Source organism: Sminthopsis crassicaudata, chromosome 2 (assembly GCF_048593235.1).
Source record: "Sminthopsis crassicaudata isolate SCR6 chromosome 2, ASM4859323v1, whole genome shotgun sequence".
Classification (NCBI taxonomy): Eukaryota; Metazoa; Chordata; class Mammalia; order Dasyuromorphia; family Dasyuridae; genus Sminthopsis; species Sminthopsis crassicaudata.
The window spans coordinates 133,837,957-133,859,038 of NC_133618.1; the positions used below are offsets into that span (position 1 = coordinate 133,837,957).

Here is a 21,082-nt window from a genome sequence, read left to right on the forward strand (position 1 = left end):
GATGGCAGCAATCACACTTTTATAAAGAACAGAGAGTGGATGCAAAGACAATCAGCACAAAAATCAGTACAGAGATAAGTGATGAAAAGTGCAAGTGAGGAAATGCAGAGGCAGATGGGATGGGACAATGAAGGAAGGAAGGCAGCAGGGAAGAGAGAATAAGAAGGGGGAAGAATCACAGAGAATCACTCAAATAATCAAGGATTAGAATGGAGCCATTTAGGCAGCATGGCCTGTAAAAAATGGAAGAAGGTTTGGAAAGGGGACAGGAATTTGGGGTCACATTTTTATAAGCTTTTGATTGGGGGCAGACTTATGTCTTTTTTTGTGCTGCCTTGGAATTAGTTCATTAATATTCACATTATTAGCAATATTGGTGTTCAATCTTACTAATCTTACTGCACATGTCTGGAACTTATGTGAAATGTATATATCCTAGGACCAAAAGGCCATGACAGCAAAACTGGGATGGCTTCTTTTGGTTTGTCTAGCTCCTAGTTGCAGAATGTGATATTTGCTGATTATGCTCCTTTGATCTTTGGAATAGGCTATACATGCTTTGTGCATTTCTCTTCACATTCTGCTGTTGTTGCTTTACACTGGCTACTTATAAACTTACTTATACTGATTAAAAAGGAAGGAGGTGATGAGGGGTACCAGAACAAAATATAATTTTTAACACAACAATAAATTTATGTAGCATTTGGTAAAGAATATAATTTGTTCTCGATTGTTTGGGCATCCTTGGGCATCCTTCTCTTAAGATTATATTAAAGAAATTTATCATACATAAACATTTTTTGTTAGGAGTCAATACAGAAAAACTTTCATTTTAATTTCATTATAAATATATCTTTCAGATCATATGGAAAAAATGAAACGAATGTTTCTAGACCACCAATGAATGCCACTCGAAATGCCCCTCCAGTAAATAGCCCCAGAGATGCTGTAAGTTTACTTTTTGTTTATTATTTGTTTATTGCTGTATTTGGGTTTTAAAAATATAATTGTTTTATGTTATAAATATTCACATTTTTAAGGTCTTGGCCAGGTGACTAAGTATGTAGTTAGAAGTAAAAGATGACCTTTGAATTTTTTTGTGTTTTTTTTAACTGAATGACTGAAGTAGTACACATATGACAAGAAGCTTGTACAGTAGGTGGTCTGAGGGAAATTAAGTGATTTTTTTTCCTGGTAGCTTTAAAAGAAATTAGCAGTGGGATTATAGTTATGTATAGTTAACTGAAATACTCTCTACTCACTGTTTTTGTCTTGGATGTTACTAGTTTCTGGGCATGGAATCTTGGTTCTTTGTTTTTGGATCCCCTAGCATAGCATTTGGCACATAAATAAGCTATCTTAAATGAATGTTAACTGTTACTATTAAATGAATGTTTATTCTCATTATCATGACAATGGAGTTACTACATTTGGAACAACCTTGTACACATTGTGGTATATAATAATAATACCAATAATTTTTTTATAATACTTTATGGATTTCAGAGTCATTTTTATATTACTTATGGTATATGAATGTTATGGAATATTCTCTATGTTGAAGATATCCACTTCCAATAGAATACATCCTCATACAGTATTGTTATTGAAGTGTATAATGATCTCCTTGTCCTGCTCATTTCATTCAGCATCAGTTCTTGTAAGTCTTTCCAAGCCTCTCTGTATTCATCCTGCTGGTCATTTCTTACAGAACAATAATATGCAAGAAAAATACAGTGGAAAAAGACTTCATAGTGCTGAAATTATGGCATTTAGTTAGGACATTGAGTTAGCCCATCATTATCATATCTATTACCTTGGACAGGTACTACAGTTAGGCAATGATTACAAATGTAATAGGAGAATAGAGTTTCATGTAAACAAAAAGTTAAATTGAATTTAAGAAGTTATATAGTACTTTAAGTGATCCTGTTCTCTCAGGTGCAAAAACCTATCTGTTTTTTAAAGCACTCTTATTCTCTTATTGATGCTGTGTTGCTAAGAGTGATGGAACACCACACTATCTGAATAATCAGAATAGTAGGGAACCCAAAGGGCAGCAAAGAGGTACATAGCTGTATGTGTATATGTACAGTAGTATGTGTATATTTGTATATGTATATATATATATATAAGTTCATGGGCATGTGTAAGAATGGTTGTGTAAGAGAGCCAGTGCTGGTTAAATAGTCTGATTTAAGAATAATAAATGTTATTCAATCCAAGTGTTTCACTGTTATTCATGAAATATCAAAAAGACTTAAAGGAATGCTTCCAGTATATTCATAGCTTATTTGTGGGATTCATGGGAGGACTTGGGTGAAAATTGCACAGAATTAGAAGGCATGGATGGATTGTGATTTGTACTAATAGAAAAAGTAATACATTTGTTATTGAAATTACTCACTGGTAATTAGGTTTTTGAATAGGAAGTTTGTTCCCTTTAGACTTATAATATAATGTTAATAAATCAAATTGCAGAGTTTTTCTTTCCCCCAATATGCTATTCTATCACTAGAATTAAGCATTACTTTGAATCAAAAACTTTGTTTCTCAGCTTTGACACTTGTATGACTTTGGGCAAATTACTTAACAGCTTCAGTGGTCTTCTCTAAAAAAAGGGGTATGATTCTTGTAGGATCCAGTAATATTTTAGTGAGTCAAATGATTAAAATTGCTACAAAGAACTCTGTAAATTGTAAACATTTCATTGTGGCAGCTTTTTTTTTTTTTTTTTTTTTTGGTATCAAGACATGATTTCATGGCAGTAGGGCAATCCCGCTGAGGAAAAGTGTTCTGCAATTTTTAATGTTAGAGAGTGCTGAGACGGTCACTGGACTTGACCTGGGTCATGGGAGAGGGATATGTTGTCAGAAGCAAGAGATAGAATAAATTTGATCTCTGTCTTGTACTCTGCCTCTCCAGTTATTATTTTTATTAGTTAATCCACTATATTTGATGAGATAACATTATAGTTTAAGATTTTTTGTTTTTAAAAAAAATACAAGCATAAAAGAACTTTCTCATATTTTATGGCTATATGTTATGGTACCTTATCTTATAATGAGATAGTATTTCATTTTATCAATGAGATGATATTTGTAAAGCACTTAATACCATGCCTTGCACGTATTAGATGCTATATAAATGCTTATTCCTTTTCCCTATCCATATTCCTTATGTTCAGGATTGAAAATTCATTGTCAACATCAGTTTTTAAATTAAGAATCTGTGTAGAATTCATCAGTCACCTGAGTATCTCCATACACATTAGGCAAAAGATTTTGTGTGTGTGTGTGTGTGTGTGTGTGTGTGTGTGTGTGTGTGTGTGTGTGTGTGTGTGTTTGGAGTATTGTAAGAATTAAGAATCTTTCATTTAAGGTAAAGACATTTGATAATCAGATTTTTTAAAATGTCATTTTAAAACAACTATTCTGAGTGTAGGTTGTCAAATGTTGCGGATTTCTTTAGGATGAAAAATACTAAAGTGTATTTAGTGGCTATTTGTGAGTACCTAGTGATACTGACCTATTCTTTTTATTTCCTTAGGCTGTTTACACAAATAGGTTTCCAGTACCAACTTATGCAGCCAAGCAGTCTCAGCAATTCCCATCAAGGTACAAAATAAAATTATCCACTTTATTTGATTTTAGTGAAATCTGTGGGTTATGTGCAAATAAGCAATATAAATGAATGAAAACATATTTATTATGCACTTACTATATGTAATCTCTGTGTAAACAAAATGTGAAAGACAGGTCCTGTCCTCAGAGAGCTTATATATTAATAGAAGAAGACTGCATAAAAAAGGGAATAATGGTCATGAGAAGGTATTGTGGTATGGAAACTTACAAAGATGATGAGTGGCATGGAAAATTTATTCCAAAAAAGGTTGTACATACCATAGCAGAATACCAAAAAAATCTCCCAACAAATCCTAAAAACAACCTTCTGTGAAATCATGAGTCTCTATTTCATGCCATTTTCTTTTCTTTAAAGAATATAATAAATTTGGCATTAAGTTTTCCAGAGGATTGATTATTTAACATTTACCAGCATACTTGGATCCCATTTAAAGGAATGTGATTGACAAAATAGCCTCCTTAAATTCCTACAAAGTGGTCACATCTATGAGGCAATTTCATGGCAAGGTGCCCATAAATTAGTATTTATTGGGAAATTCTGATTATATAATCAGTTGTTTTATTTCCATTTTGTAGTACCCAGATGTGGAGACATGATTACTTTTCTTTTCTTTTCACAGGCCACCTCCACCACAACCAAAAGTATCATCTCAGGAAAACTTTATTCCTACTCGTCCTGCACCTGCACCCCCTGTAAAACGATTCCTTTAGTGTTTCTTTCTTTGTATGAAAGACGTCTTCAGGAAACTGAGTTGTTCATATTATTTTTTGCCATTTTGGGAAGAATTTCATCTTGCAATAAGCTTAAAAGAAAACAAGCTACCAAATATGGAAATACTCAAGAAATGAACCACTAATAACTAAGTGAAAAAGGAAGCCCAGCCAGCATTCAATAATGTAAGAAAATGCAATAAGTCAAGGTTTCCAGAGTAAATAATTTCCATTTTTTCATGATCAGGCCTAATTAGGTCATCTGAGAAGTGTGACATTATAAAATTAAGTAGTTTTAGCTAATCATGAACAGATCATTAGTGTTTATAATTTTCAAATTAGTTGAAAATCATTTTTAAGTTTTTTCATTACATAATGTGATTCTGAAGTCTTCATTGTGGTTGCTATAATCCAGATTCTTGTACAACACAAACTGAAAATGCCAGTTGTAAAGCAATAGAAATCAGAAAATCTTGTAACCTAAAAAAATCAGATCTTTTTTATCTTGCATGAACTGATTATCATTACTGTCTTAAAGACACAAGATGAAGTTGAATGCCAATTATTTTCAATGAAATATAAAAGTACATGCTCTAAATGTGTATATATAGATACACTTGCTATAATAATTCCATGTTGATAGTCTTTTGAACTATAGACAATGGATATTATTAGAACACTTCGTTTAAATGTTTAATCATGGTAATCCTTACTAGATTGGAAACCTTTTTCATTAGCATTAATATTTCAGATGGGATATAAAAGGTACGAAGAATAGCAGTTTTTAATAGATTTTGTCTGGGGGCTATTTTAGGGTCAGAATAGAAAACAGAAATCATTGCAATATCTCAAATGGAGTAATCTGTTACAAAGACACTTGAGAATTTCATGCGCACTTTAAAATTGTTAAATCTAAAATAAACTTTCAACTAACAACTGAATTGAGTTTTCAGACTTTGCTGTTAATATAAAAATGTTTACATTTACTAAGTTATATTGGAATACATCTTAATTCTTACTAATGTTTTTGAAGGATGCAAAAATAATGTTTATTGAGTTCCTTTGAGGTTTCAAGTGTTTTCATATTCTTATATATGTATACATGCAGGCATAAAACATATATAGCTATAACATTTACAGTAATAAAATACTTGAAATTCTGTATTGTTGCTCTCCATTAACAGAGAATAATAAAATATTCAGTTAGCTAACATGTTAAATTTAAAGTAGCAGAAGAGCTTTTACAAGATTATTTCTCTTGGCTAATTTTGCCAGCATTTTGGTGTATTTTATACCATAGCTTGCCTATTTTAAAGTGATACAGCTTTGCTTTAAGATGGGCAGATTGACTGCATTCTGAAGGTGGTTAATACTTCAATGAACACATATTGATCAGAGAAATATTATGTTTTGTAAAAACAACTCTAAAGGCAGGCCTTGCTTTGATGTAAACTTGTGAACAAGTACATCCATGATACAAGTGCTAAAATCTGTGTGCCTTTCCTCATTTACAGACTCAGTTTTTTATGATTGTAGTATATGCCATTGAACTGTTATGTATAGTAATTCTTTGAACTCTTAGAAAATAAGGAATTTGACTACTGATTTTATACTCTGATCATTGAACAATCAGAAAATTTTTCCCTATATATTTGATTTTTCCTTGTTTGCACTCAGAAGTTTGTCCTTGCTAATTTTATTTTGACTTGCCATCTATAGTGTAAAATTTCTCAATCATGAATGCCGCTTTTGAAATGAAAAAGAATAAAGCGCTTAAAAAAAATAAAATCTGCTTAATATGTTTTTAAAGAGCCAAGGGTGTAGCTTGCATGAGCTTAGTGTGAGTTATTTTAAAACAAACAAACAAGGTAAAATAAGAGACAGGTACATGACAGTAAATAGAATGTTGGACCTTAAGTGAGGGAGACCTGAGTTTAAATCTAGTCTCTTCTAACTTAAGGCATGTGACCCTGGGTAAGTCATTAAACCTCTATCTGCCCTTGTTTACCCTTGTTTTCTCAAGTGTAAAGTGAATTTAATAATTGTACTTACCTTCCTTAATTGTTGGGAGAATCAAATGAGATGTTTATAAAGCACTTAGACTAGTGATTAGCACTGAGCATGAGTACATTCCTGTCTAGACTGCTCTGCTTAGCTCCTTTCTCCTTAGGAGATTTCATGTCTATCCAGCGAACCATTTCAGATTACTTTTCAGATTAACCAGAAAAAAAATAAAACTCTGATAACTTCATATTCTCATTTATTTACTATTACGCCCTCAAAGGGCAGAAATTGGTTGTAGATTCCTTATCTCAATTCAGTATTAGCACTCCTAGTAGAAAGCACATGGTTGCATACTAAACCTACTAGTAGTTCCAGTGGTGACCAAATATAAGTACCCCCAATCAAATCTAAAACAAAATCTGGAATATTTTAATATACATGGCAAGAGATCTAAATTTAGTTCTGCCTTGCTTAATCTGAGATATCTAGTTAGTTATCATAACAAATAGTAAGTCATCAATAGGACCCTGGCAAAGTGTCTGTAGTACTCCTAAGGGCAAGCCTTTCAGGGTAACTGTTCTTTGGCCATATTAAATATATCACATAGTCATGAAGAATTTTTGACTTTTAAGTTCTACAATTTTTTTAGTTAAAATTTGTCTTAAGATCTACTCTTTTGGCTTTCTTTTGGTTTTTTCACTTAGATTACCTGGTGAATTCCATAATAAAGATGGAAAAATTCTACAGAGTCAAGGGAAGTATTAGATAAGGTGTGAAAGTGATACTGAGATCTGATATAGTCCAGTTTTTCAGATCTGGAAACTGTCTAACCCAATCCATGCCTCGGTATGCAAAATCCTAGATTTAGAAGTGAAGGAGCCATTATGTTTGGTTAATTTTAATCTTTGCTAAGCTTTGAAGAGCTTGAGTTGACCAAAATCACAAAGTTGCAAAACCAATAGAATGTAAGTACTTTAAGAGCAGGAGCTATTTTCCTTTTTCCCCATTTATATCTCCAACACCTTGCATAGTGTGCCTTACATAATATGAGCATTTAATAAAGTGCCTATTGTTGATTTTTGACTCCAGATGCTCCCTCTAATGCTTCTTCTTCTTTAAGGTTATGCTAAGGGAATACACGCTGCAGTATGTGGTAAGCTGAGCAGGGGACTAGAAAACTTTTGAGGCATTATGAAATACAAAAGACCTTTAGCAATTCGGTGGGTGATTTTCTTGGCTGTGGTAACTCATGAAAATCATCTAGAGTATGGTATAAGTACACCCTTTGATTTTGAGAAGGATCAAGCAGTCCTGCTCTCTGATCTGAATGACCCTGTGATCTCTACTCCTTCACACACTGAGACTCTATTACCATGCCATATCCCAGTGCAATGTATGGTTTGGGCAGGGAAGATTTAGGAGAAAGATTGGGCTTCACTATTCTCATGTCACACGTCCATAACCTCAATTGCTATCATTATGCAAACAACCCATCGTTGTTCATTTGTAGCTCTAAAGTCTATTCTTCCATCATCTGCTTTTTGGACATCTACTTGTGCCTGTTGTAGTGGAGTATCAAAACTTAACATGTCTCAAAGCACTCATCTTTTCTCCATGGCTAGCCTTTCCTCCAAACTTTGGGAGCATCATTTTCCCCTCTTCCTAGTTACAATAGTTTATGACTTCAGTTATCAGTGACCTTTTTTCCCCCTCTTCCTTACTCCTCATATCAAATCATTTGATAAAATCTCACGATTCTATTTCTATTGCATCCCTCATAACAGTCTCGTTGCTTATGCTCAGCTCACATGAGTGCAAATCTAGTTTAGGACTTCATCAGTCCCACTTGGATTATAAAAACAGTTTCCCAAGGAGTCTCTCTTTAGTCTATCTCTTCTCTAATCTTTCCTTCATAAAGGTGCCAAAATCAGTTTTTCTTAGTTCTATCTATATTACTCTTATTCACAGGTTCACTATTACTTTAGGGCAAAATACAAACTCTTCAGCATGTCTTAAATTCTCTACAACTTGACTCCACATTTATTTTCCAGACCTATTTTATATGTTTTGTATGGAAAAGAATAACCTTTAAGTCTGTTAGTACTGATTAATTTATTTTTGGTTTGTTTGAAGAATTAAGTTCCCTTCTTTAGGAAAAACTAGCTCTAACAGCTAAACTTAGCCAACATAGACATTTCCTTTTGCCTGAATAATACTTTTAGATTTAGGGAATAAATAAACTAATAAGACATTGTCACTCAGTAGTAGGCAATTTAGAATAAGACGTATCTTTATAGGAATAAAATAATAATTGGATTATAAAACCTTTTTAAAAGCTAAGCTCCCCTTTCTGGAAGCAGAAAAAAGCAGGACTGACTAAAGGTTAAGTTTCTCTTTCCAATTGTAGTGGATAAGTTCCCCTGTTTTCTTGAGCTACACATTAAGTATGAATTGGGGGACTTCCGGCCAAGATGGCGTAGAGGAGGCACACAGTTGTTTGAGCTCCACATTTTCTCTTGGAATTTATTTCATGACAAGCCTAGGAATCAATGCTTGACCGGGAAAAACTCACAAATAATTACCAACAGAAGACATCCTTGAAATTCGCCAGAAAAGGTCTTTTTGCTTGGGGGAGGGCACAAACAGAACAGGCTGCAGGCTGAGGGCAAGCAGCAAGACCAGAGGAGGGAGGGGTTCGATCCCTGCCGTTTCTGCAGAACAACCTTTACTCCAGTGTAGATATTCTGTCTTGGCAGCAAGCTAGGATCAGCAGAGAAGCTGTAAACACAGGAGGTAAAGACTAAAACCTGAAAAGCTAGTGTCTCTCCGGACCTGGCAACCCCCACCCCCACCCGGAATGACTCAGCATGTTCTTAGACCCTCAGAGTGCAGACGCAGTGCAGCCATTGCTGTCTTGTTAGGGCCTCGCTGCTGCCTTCCGCAGTCTGTAGAGGAAGTCTGGTAACACCATCCAATCCCCATCCCCCCCCCCCACACACAAAAGCAGAGCATTTGTTTTTCTTATTAGTTTGTTTTCTTTGATTCTTCTCTGACAAAATGAACAAAAAATTTAAAAGGGCCCTAACCATTGACAGCTTCTATATGGATAGAGAGCAGACTTTAAACCCTGAGGAGACTAAAAACAGACTGTCTCCAGAGGAATCCTTTAAGGGGGATATGATCTCAATACACAAGACTCTCATAGAGGAAATCAAAAAGGCTCTCACAAGAGAGCTAGAAGAGAAATGGGAAAAGGAAAGGGAAGCTTGGTAAGAGAGTCGGGAGAAGTCATCTCACGCATTTAAAGACAGAGTGGATAAAGAAATCAAATCATTGAGAAATAAAATTAGTGAGTTGGAAAAGGTAAACAACTCTAAGGAAAATAGGATTAGTGAATTGGGAAAAGAAAATAACTCTCTAAATAAAATTGATGAAATGGAAAAAATTCCATAGAACAAAAAAACTCACTTAAAAACTCAATTGGACAATTACAAAAAGATATTTAAAAAGTGGCTGAAGAAAATATATCATTGAAAATCAGAATCGACCAAATAGAAGTGAATGACTTGAGGAGAACACCAAGAATCAGTCAAGCAAAACCAGAAAAATGAAACAATGGAAAATAATGTCAAGTACTTTCTTGGGAAGACAACAGATCTGGAAAATAGATCCAGGAGAGACAATCTGAGAATAATTGGACTCCCTGAAAAATATGAGGAAAAAAGGAGCCTGGACACTATTTTCCAGGAAATTATCAAAGAGAACTGCCCAGACGTTTTAGAAACAGAGGGTAAAATAGACATTGAAAAAAATTCATCAATCACCTACTGAAAAGGACCCTAAAATCAAAACACCAAGAAATATAGTGGCCAAGTTCAAGAACCATCAGGCAAAAGAAAAAATATTGCAAGCTGCTAGAAAAAATCAATTCAGATATGAAGGAGCCACAATAAGGATTACCCAGGATCTAGCAGCATCCACATTAAAAGGATCCAAGGGCCTGGAATATGGTATTCCGAAAAGCTAAGTAACTTGGTATGCAGCTAAGAATAACTTACCCAGCAAAAATGAGCATCTTTTTTCAGGGAAGAAGATGCACATTTAACGAAATAAATGAATTCCATCTATTCTTGATGAAAAAACCAGATCTAAACAAAAAGTTTGATCTCCAAATACAGAACTCAAGAGATTTCTAAAAAGGTAAAAAGAAACCTTAGAACTATATTTCTGCCATAAAGATATACAAAGAACATATGTATAATTTGTTCTAGAAACAAGAGGTGGAAAAGAAATTATATCAAAAAAAAAGGGTAAAGTGATGGTACTACATCTCACGAAGAGGCAAAGATAACCTATTATATCAGAGAAAGAATGGAGGAGGATGAACATAGTGTGTATCATATTTGCAGTAGAATTGGCTTAAAGAGGAAAATATAGAAATATTCAATTTATGGTGAAACTCCTACTTCATTGAAAAGTGGGAAGGGAAAAGTGAAAAGGGAAGGAGTAAGCTAAGGGGAAGGGAATACAGAAATTGTGAGGAAAAGGGAAAAAATAGGGGGAGGAATTTTAAGGTGGAGGAGGGATAGTAAAAAGGGAGGGCTGTGAAAAGCAAATGGTGCTCACAAGTTTAATACTGGGGAGGAGGGTAAGGGGGAAGTAAAGGAGAAAAGCATAAACAGGGTTAACATGATGGCAAGCAATACACAATTAGTCATTTTAACCATAAATGTGAATGGGGTAAACTTCCCCCATAAAGAGGAATCAGTTAGTAGACTGGATTAAAAGTCAGAATCCTACAATATGTTGTTTATAGGAAACACACCTGAAACAGAGTGATACATACAGAATAAAGGTAAAAGGATGGAGCAGAATCACCTATGCTTCAGGTGAAGCCAAAAAAGCAGGGGTAGCCATCCTCATCTCAGATCAAGCAAAAGCAAAAATTAAAATAATTTTAAAAATAAAATAATTAAAAGAGATAAGGAAGGGCACCATATCTTGCTAAATGATAATGAAGCATTATCAATATTAAACATATATGCACCAGTTGGTGCAACATCTAAATTCTTAAAAGAGAAATTAAGAGAGCTGCAAGAAGAAATAGACAGCAAAACTATAATAGTGGCAGATCTCAACCTGGCACTCTCAGAATTAGATAAATCAAATCACAAAACAAATAAGAAAGAAATTAAAGAGGTAAATAGAACATTAGAAAAACTAGGTATGATAGATCTTTGGAGGAAACTGAATGGTGATAGAAAGGAGTATACTTTCTTCTCAGCAGTTCATGGAACCTATACAAAAACTGACCATATATTAGGACATAAAAACCTCAAAATCAAATGCAGTAAGGCAGAAATAGTCAATGCATCCTTTTCAGACCACAATGCAATTAAAATTACATTTAATAAAAAGCCAGGGGAAAATAGACCAAAAAATAATTGGAAACTAAATAATCTCATACTAAAGAATGATTGGGTGAAACAGCAAATCACAGACATAGTTAATAACTTCACCCAATAAAATGACAATAATGAGACATCATACCAAAATGTGTGGGATACAGCCAAAGCAATAATAAGGGAAAACTTTATATCTCTAGAGACCTACTTGCATAAAATAGAGAAAGAGAAGGTCAATGAATTCGGCTTACAACTAAAAATACTAGAAAAGGAACAAATTAAAAACCCCCAGACAAACACAAAACTTGAAATTCTAAAAATAAAAGGAGAGATTAACAAAATTGAAAGTAAAAAACCTATTGAATTAATTAATAAAACTAAGAGTTGTTTCTATGATAAAACCAACAAAATAGACAAACCCTTAGTAAATCTGATTAAAAAAAGGAAAGAGGAAAAGCAAATTGTTAGTCTTAAAAATGAAAAGGGAGAACTCGCCACTAATGAAGAAGAAATTAGAAAAATAATTAGGAGTTACTTTACCCAACTTTATGCCAATAAATTCGATAACTTAAAGAAAATGGAAGAATACCTTCAAAAATATAGCTTGCCCAGATTAACAGAGGAAGAAGTAAATAGTCTAAATAGTCCCATTTCAGAAAAAGAAATAGAACAAGCTATTAACCCTAAGAAAAAATCCCCAGGATCAGATGGATTTACATGTGAATTCTACTAAACATTTAAAAAACAATTAACTCCAATGCTATATAAACTATTTGAAAAAAAATAGGAATTGAAGGAGTCCTACCAAATTCCTTTTATGACACGGACATGGTACTGATATCTAAACCAGGTAAGCTGAAAACAGAGAAAGAAAATTGTAGACCAATCTCCCTAATGAATATTGATGCTAAAATCTTAAATAAAATATTAGCAAAAAGACTACAGAAAATCATCCTGAGGATAATACACTATGACCAAGTGGGATTTATACCAGCAATGCAGGGCTGGTTCAATATTAGAAAAATTATTAGCATAATCGACTATATCAATAATCAAATTAACAAAAACCATATGATCATCTCAATAGATGCAGAAAAAAGCATTTGATAAAATCCAACATCCATTCCTGTTAGGATTACTAAGTGAGAACTGAGGTTGTCTGGATAGTGACAAGGTGAGAATTCAGGTTTTCTGGACAATTACAAGGTGAGAACTCAGGTTGACTTGATAGAGGGGGCAAGCTCATTGGCTGGGGTGGTTCTTCCCAGAAGCCCTTGCATTATCCCACACCCATTCTCTGGGAGGATAAAAGAGACAGCACTGGGCGCAGAGAGCAGATCGACATGGAGAAGGATAAGAGCTGGAGGAGATTCAAGGAGAAGACTCTGAATTGCATCAGGCTTGACGGGGCTCTCTGCAGGAAGGGAAGTCACTTCTAAGGACAAGAGTTAACAGCAACTGCCTGGAGACAACGGTTCACTACAGGAAGAAGAATCTGTCTTAAAGATTTGAGAAGACACAGCAGATCTCTTCCCAGAGAGCGATCCGGCAGCTTCTAGAGACGACAGCTCGCTACAATTGGCGCCCCACGTTGGGCGCCAATTGTAGCGAGCTGTCGTCTCCAGAAGCTGATGGATCGCTCTCTGGGAAGAGATCTGCTGTGTCTTTTACTCAAATCTCTCCGACAGATTCTTCTTCCTGTAGAGAACCGTTGTCTCCAGGCAGTTGCTGTTAACTCTTGTCCTTAGAAGTTACTTCCCTTCCTGCAGAGAGCCCCGTCAGGCCTGATGTAATGCAGAGACCTTCTTCTCTTCCTGGAGTGCTGTCCTCTTTATCCTCCCAGAGAATGGGCGTGGGATAATGCAAGGGCTTCTGGGAAGAACCACTTCAGCCAATGGGCTTGCTCCTTCTATCAAGTCAACCTGAGTTCTCACCTTGTAATTGTCCATACAACCTCAGTTCTCACTTAGTAATCCTAACACATTCCTACTAAAAGCACTTGAGAGTATAGGAATAAATGGACTATTCCTTAAAATAGTCAGGAGCATATATTTAAAACTGTCAGTAAACATCATATGTAATGGCGATAAACTAGAACCTTTCCCAGTAAGATCAGGAGTGAAACAAGGTTGCCCACTATCACCATTACTATTCAATATTGTATTAGAAACGCTAGCCTCGGCAATAAGAGTTGAGAAAGAGATTAAAGGAATTAGAGTAGGTAATGAGGAAACCAAACCATCATTCTTTGAGATGATATGATGGTATACTTAGAGAACCCCAAAGATTCTGCTAAAAAGCTATTAGAAATAATTCATAACTTTAGCAAAGCTTCAGGATACAAAATAAATCCACAGAAATCCTCAGCATTTTTATACATCAATAAAATCCAACAGCAAGAGATACAAAGAGAAATTCCATTCAAAATAGTATAAAATATTTGGGAATCTATCTACCAAAGGAAAGTCAGGAATTATATGAGCAAAATTACAAAACATTTGCCACAAAAATAAAGTCAGATTTAAACAATTGGAAAAATATTAAGTGCTCTTGGCTAGGGCAAGCAAATATAATAAAGATGACAATACTCCCTAAACTGATCTATTTATTTAGTCCTATACCAATCAGAGTCCCAAGAAACTATTTTAATGACCTAGAAAAAATAACAACAAAATTCATATGGAAGAACAAAAGGTCAAGAATTTCAAGGGAATTAATGAAAAAAAAAAATCAGATGAAGGTGGCCTAGCTGTACCTGATCTAAAACCATATTATAAAGCAGCAGTCACCAAAACCATTTGGTATTGGCTAAGAAATAGACTAGTTGATCAGTGGAATAGGTTAGGTTCACAGGACAAGATAGTGAATAAAAATAGCAATCTAGTGTTTGACAAACCCAAAGATCCCAACTTTTGGGATAAAAATTCATTATTTGACAAAAACTGCTGGGAAAACTGGAAATTAGTGTGGCAGAAATTAGATATGGATCCACATTTAACACCATATGGCAAGATAAGATCAAAATGGGTCTATGATTTAGGCATAAAGAACGAGATCATAAATAACTTAGAGGAACAAAGGATAGTTTACCTCTCAGACTTGTGGAGGAGGGAGGAATTTGTGACCAAAGGAGAACTAGAGATCATTATTGATCACAAAATAGAAAATTTTGATTACATCAAATTAAAAAGCTTTCGTACAAACAAAACTAATGCAAACAAGTTTAGAAGGGAAGTAACAAATTGGGAAAATATTTTTACAGTTAAAGGTTCTAATAAAGACCTCATCTCCAAAATATACAGAGAATTGACTCTAATTTATAAGAAATCAAGCTATTCTCCAGTTGATAAATGGTCAAAGGATATGAATAGACAATTTTCAGATGATGAAATTGAAACTATTTCCACTCATATGAAAGAGAGTTCCAAATCACTATTGATCAGAGAAATGTAAATTAAGACAACTCTGAAATTGGCTAAGATGACAGAAAAAAATAATGATGAATGTTGGAGGGGATGTGGGAAAACTGGGACACTGATACATTGTTGGTGGAGTTGTGAAAGAATTCAACCATTCTGGAGAGCAATCTGGAATTATGGCCAAAATGTTATCAAACTGTGCATACCCTTTAATCCAGCAGTGCTACTACTGGGTTTATATCCCAAAGAAATACTAAAGAAGGGAAAGGGACCTGTATGTGCCAAAATGTTTATGGCAGCCCTTTTCGTAGTGGCTAGAAACTGGAAACTGAATGGATACCCATCAATTAGAGAATGGTTGGGTAAATTATGGTATATGAATGTTATGGAATATTATTGTTCTGTAAGAAATGACCAGCAGGATGAATACAAAGAGGCTTGGAAAGACTTACAAGAACTGATGCTGAATGAAATGAGCAGGACAAGGAGATCATTATACACTTCAATAACAATACTGTATGAGGATGTATTCTATTGGAAGTGGATATCTTCAACATAGAGAAGAGCTAATCCAATTCCAATTGATCAATGATGGACAGAATCAGCTATACCCAGAGAAGAAACACTGGGAAATGAGTGTAAACTGTTTGCATTTTTGTTTTTCTTCCCAGGTTATTTTTACCTTCTGAATCCAATTCTTCCTTTGCAACAACAACAACAACAACAAAATCGGTTCTGCACACATATATTGTATCTAGAATATACTATAACATATTTAATATGTATGGGAGTGCCTGAATCTAGGGGAGGGGGTGGAGGGAAGGAGGAGAAAATTCGGAACAGAAGTGAGTGCAAGGGATAATGTAAAAAAAATTACCTATGCAGTACATATACTGTCAAAAAATGTTATAATTATAAAATTTTTTTAAAAAGTATAAATTGGGCAGTGTAATCTCCTGAGGTTGGGTTTTCCTTTCTGGCAGTTGAAGGATGGGGAATAAATATTAACTTAACCATTATAAACCACAAGTTTCCCTTTCTCAGTCTTAGTTACCCTTTACTTGAACTCAAGTAGATTCTCTTCTTTGGTAGCTGAAAAACATTATTTTTAAATGTGAGATGCTACAACTGCAGGACAGATGCCTAAAGGCAATCTTACTTTGACATACATATTGATAGATATGGGCCCTAATCCAATAGAATATCAGATTTAATAGTTGTCCTACTCTAGGAACTCCTCATTACACTTCCAAAATGTCTAGTAGCCAAACATTGCAAACTATTTACTTCCCTTTTCTTGTAAATCACATACCTCTTTTCTTTTATAAAAATAAGCTCTGTAAATCACTCTAGTCTCTGACATATGAGGAATTAGATTACTTGATTTGATGTGCAAATGCTAGCTTTGCAAATTAAATCATAATACTCAGACGTCTTGTTCCTCTGATTCTTTTTCTGTTTCAGATAATTGATGTTACTCATATTTCAGTTCCATAAGCAAGATATTTCTAGAAGTTTTCTGTTTCCATGCATTGATTTAAACTAAAATTCATGTGTGGAATGCTCATCATTTTCATCTGTCAGAATTCTTATCTTCCTTTAAATGTCAGATCTGGGTCCACCTCCAAGAAGCCTTCTTTGATTGATGCCCCTAGTGGTTTGTACTCTCAGCTTCTTCAAATTATCTTCTATCTATTTGTCTCGTTACATGTTTCTTTCTTCCTCCCCTCAGTACCCAAGGAGAAGGCCTATCTTTTTCTTTTTTGTCTTTGTAAAGTAAAATAAAAAATAATAAAAGTAAAGTAAAAATGCTAGGATACTTAAAATACTTTTTGAATTGATATCTAGACTACAATTACTTGTAGTCATTTGATTAAGAGAGGGGAGTCTTGTAGTCTCTTGGTACAAGATCTAGAAGAGGAAACAGGTGGACCCGTGTTGGTTCTGAGTTAAGGATAAAGACATATGAGGGACATTGTTAAGGTACACATAATAGATTGAATATGTTGGATGAGTTAAAGTATGAAATTTTGTATGAGTCCAAGATGAATCTAGGTAACTAGCATGATTATAGTGTTCTTGACAATAATAACAAAGTTGAAAATAGAGAATGTTTTGAGGGAACAACAATGAATTCTGTTCGGGACATATGGAGTTTGAAATGCTTACAGAACATCCAGTTTCATATGTTTAAAAGGTAGTAGATGATTTGGGATGAGTGCTCAGGAGAGAAATCTCCTGATTATATGGGCTGATTATGTGAATAGACATATGAATACATATAGGTATGAGGATTATCTGCAGAGAAATGATTAAAGCCATGGAAGCAGATGATACTACTAATAAGTGTTTATATGGTGCTTTGAGATTACAAAGTGGTTTATACCTTTGGTAGTTGCTATTATCTCCATTTTACAGATGAGGAAACTGAGATAAACAGGATTAAATGACTTGCCCAAAGTGACATACCTAGTGTCTGAGGCTAGATTTGAACTTATTTTATGGACTCAAAGCTTAGTACTTTATCTACTGTATAATCTAACTATTTCTAAATGATATAGTAAAAAAGGAAAAGGAGAAGAGGACCTGGAAAAGAATTGTGAGATTCCACCTACTGGGAATGATCTGAGCCTAAGACAGATTAGAAAAGTGAGGGAAAGTGAGGAAAGTAAGAGCATTGAGAAGAAAATATTCAGAGAGGATGAGTTAATGTGAAAGACTGCAGAGAGAACAAGAGAGATTCAGATCAAAAAGAGTTATCACAATTGTCATTTAAGAAGTCATTGGTAATTTTGGAGAAGAAAAGAAAGTCAAATTACAAAGAGTTTAGAAGTAAGAGGTGAGTAATTGAAGCATTCTGTTTAGATAGATTTCCCAAGGACTTTAACCAAAGGAAGCAACTTTTTTCAGCTAATAGAAAAAATCCTAAGTAAGAGTCTTGTACAAATGAAGAAGACTTGGGCATGTTTGTAGACAGTGATTAGAGAGAAATTGAAAATGAGAGAACTAATGAAGATGACAGAGGTAATGATCTACTAGATAAGACCAGAGGTGATGGGATTAGAGTGTTAATTGAGAGGTTTGCCTAGACAAGAAGAAAGGCCACCAACCTTTTTATCAGAGGTAGGTGTAAAGGAGGTAGGGAAAGATGTCTGAGTCTAGAGGACATAGATTTAAATCACTGCGAAGAAAAAAAAGCTTTAAGGAGAAGAAAACACAAGAAGATGGAAGAGTAAAAGGAAGCCATACTGCCAATCTACCCTCCGCAAACTTCACCAAATAGATCTAGAAAAAAGTACAGACTGAATCTTGATGGGAAATCCAGAAAAAGTCACAAAGTCATAAAGGAGTAAGGAGCTTGGAATATATTATTACAGAAGGCAAAGGCTAAAAGGTTTAAAACCACGGATAACTTATTCAGCAAAACTAAGTATAATCATACAAGGAAAAAAATTGAATTTTTAATGAGAGAGTATTTCCAAGCATTCCTGATGAAAAGACCCAAGTTATATAAACTTTAAATTTCAATCACTGGAGCTAAGAGATAAAAATATATATATATATATATATATGAGTAAACAATAATAAAGGCCTAAACAAAGACCAACCTCTTACATTAAAAAAATAAGAGGGAGATGATATATGCCCCTTTTTATCTTTATCATCAGGGAATCCAGTTAGACAAAGTCTGGAAGGGATTCTTTTTGCCTTGATGATCTTAAGAAAAAAAACAAAAAAAAGAGAAAAGAAATACATTGAGATGGGACCAGGAGAATAGAATTTTAAGGAAAATTATCTCACACAATCAGGATGCACAAACCAGAGTGGTGCGGTGGGATAAGGAGGAGCAACTGACATCTGAGTCTCTCTCATAAACAGCTAAAGAAGAAAAAATGTGGGCTTCCATACATGTATACCCCACCATCACCACCACACACACACACACACACACACACACACACACACACACACACACACACACACACACTTTGGTAAAGAAATGCATTTCATTTAATAGAGAAATAAGAAGGAAAGAAAATAAGCAGGAAAGGTAGGTTTAAGGAGGAATTACAAAGAATTCTGAATTATTTCATTTGGTTTCAAAAGCTGCCACTGTCACTCATTGCTTATATGAATCTGGGAAAATGATTGAACTTCTTTGGAATGCAATTTCCTTATGTAAAATGAAGGGCTTGGATTAAATCTATGATTCTATGAATAAAGCCACATTCACCTTAACCAATTTAGTTAGCAAACATATACAAGGTCTCACATATAAAAATATATCAGTAAACTGACAAGCATTTATTAAACTCTTCTCATTTTTAGGCACAAGGGCTACAAACACAAAAGTGAAATATGGAATTTATATTTGATCAGGGTGGACAACATGTACATTTATAGATACAAACATAAATGTGATTTTAGATGGATGTCACAAACTGAATCTGGAAGGAAAGTAGAGGCTCCATGAGACAAAAGAATACTTTGGGAGCATAATTTATCATTTTCATTAACAAAAATGAGAAACCATCAATCAATGAATTGGACATGTAACTAAAAAAAAAAAATAGAGAACACCAACCAAAGCTAAAAATAGAAATTCTGAAATCAAAGAAGTAACAAAATTGAAAACTAAAACCAAGCTAAACTAAATCAAAATATTGGATTGATAAAACTAGAGGCTATTTTTACAATTAAATGTTAGCTAACCTGATTTTTACTATCAAAATAAAAAAAATTCAGAACATGAAGAAATTTAAAATGTATATTAGAAGCTATTTTACCCATTCTCTAACAAAACATAACAAATGCAATAGAATAATATTTACACAATTTTGAAAAAAAATCTAAATTAGAATATAAAAATAGAGAATTATAAATCCCAAATTTTCTTCCAAAAGATTGTATTACCCCTTTTACATTTAGTCTGGATTAACAGTTTCACCATCACTTTATTAAATGTAGACAATCAACTAAAAATAAATCAAACTTGATTTGTAGCAACTACTGATTGCTAAGGTATAAGTGCTTACAATGAAAATCCAAGAACTGGGCTGAGCTAATTCTGAACTGATTCCAGCGTATCTTGGCAACCAAAGGATTTGGGTTTAAACTCTGCTTCTGCCATTTACCAACTATGTGATATTGGACAAATACTTTTACTTGGGCTTTAGACTCTCATCTATGAAATGAAGGAAATTAAGCTCAAGAACCATTGAAGTCCTTTCTAGCTCAGCTAGAAAAATCTAACATCTTATACCTTATCTTCCTTTTGTTTTGCAAGGTAAAAGTACGTTATCCGATGTCTTTTTAAAATTTTATTTATTTATTATAGCTTTTTATATACAAAACATATGCACGGGTAATTTTTCAACATTGACCCTTGCAAAAACTTCTGTTCTAACTTTTCTCCCCACACCCTCCCCTAGATGGCAAGTAGTCCCATACATGTTAAATAAGTTAAAGTATATGTTAAATACAAGAAATGTATACATATTTATACAGTTATCTTGTTGCACAAGAAAGATCGGATTTAGAAAGAAGGTGAAAATAATCTGAGAAGAACAAAAACAAAAATGCAAGCAAACAGTAACAGAAAGAGTGGAAATGTTATGTTGTGGTCTATATTCATTTCCCAATGTTCTTTTTCTGGGTGTAGCTGGTTCTGTTCATTACAGATTAATTGGAACTGATTTGGATCCTCTCATTATTGAAGAGAGCCATGTCCATAAGAATTGATCCTCATATAGTATTGTTGTTGAAGTATATAATGATCTCCTGGTTCTGCTCATTTCACTTAACATCAGTTCATATAGGTCTCTCCAAGCCTCCTTGTATTCATCCTGCTGGTAATTTCTTATAGAACAATAATATTCCATAATATTTATATACCATA

The 21,082-nt window shown here is 34.1% G+C and overlaps 1 protein-coding gene across 3 annotated transcripts in view; it reads left to right on the top strand.

Moving 5' to 3' along the window:
• Positions 1 to 6,143, top strand: part of ADAM9 (ADAM metallopeptidase domain 9) — a 93,288-nt gene extending 87,145 nt beyond the window's left edge. For all 3 annotated transcript variants that reach the window (XR_012486004.1, XM_074287300.1, XM_074287299.1), the window contains 3 exons: positions 861 to 948; positions 3,550 to 3,617; positions 4,265 to 6,143. Coding sequence is in view for 2 of the 3 variants with exons in the window: in XM_074287300.1 (XP_074143401.1) it covers positions 861 to 948; positions 3,550 to 3,617; positions 4,265 to 4,355 (247 nt within the window). In the remaining variant the exon portion in view is untranslated. The remainder of the gene's footprint in view (positions 1 to 860; positions 949 to 3,549; positions 3,618 to 4,264) is intronic.
• Positions 6,144 to 21,082: the final 14,939 nt, after the last annotated feature.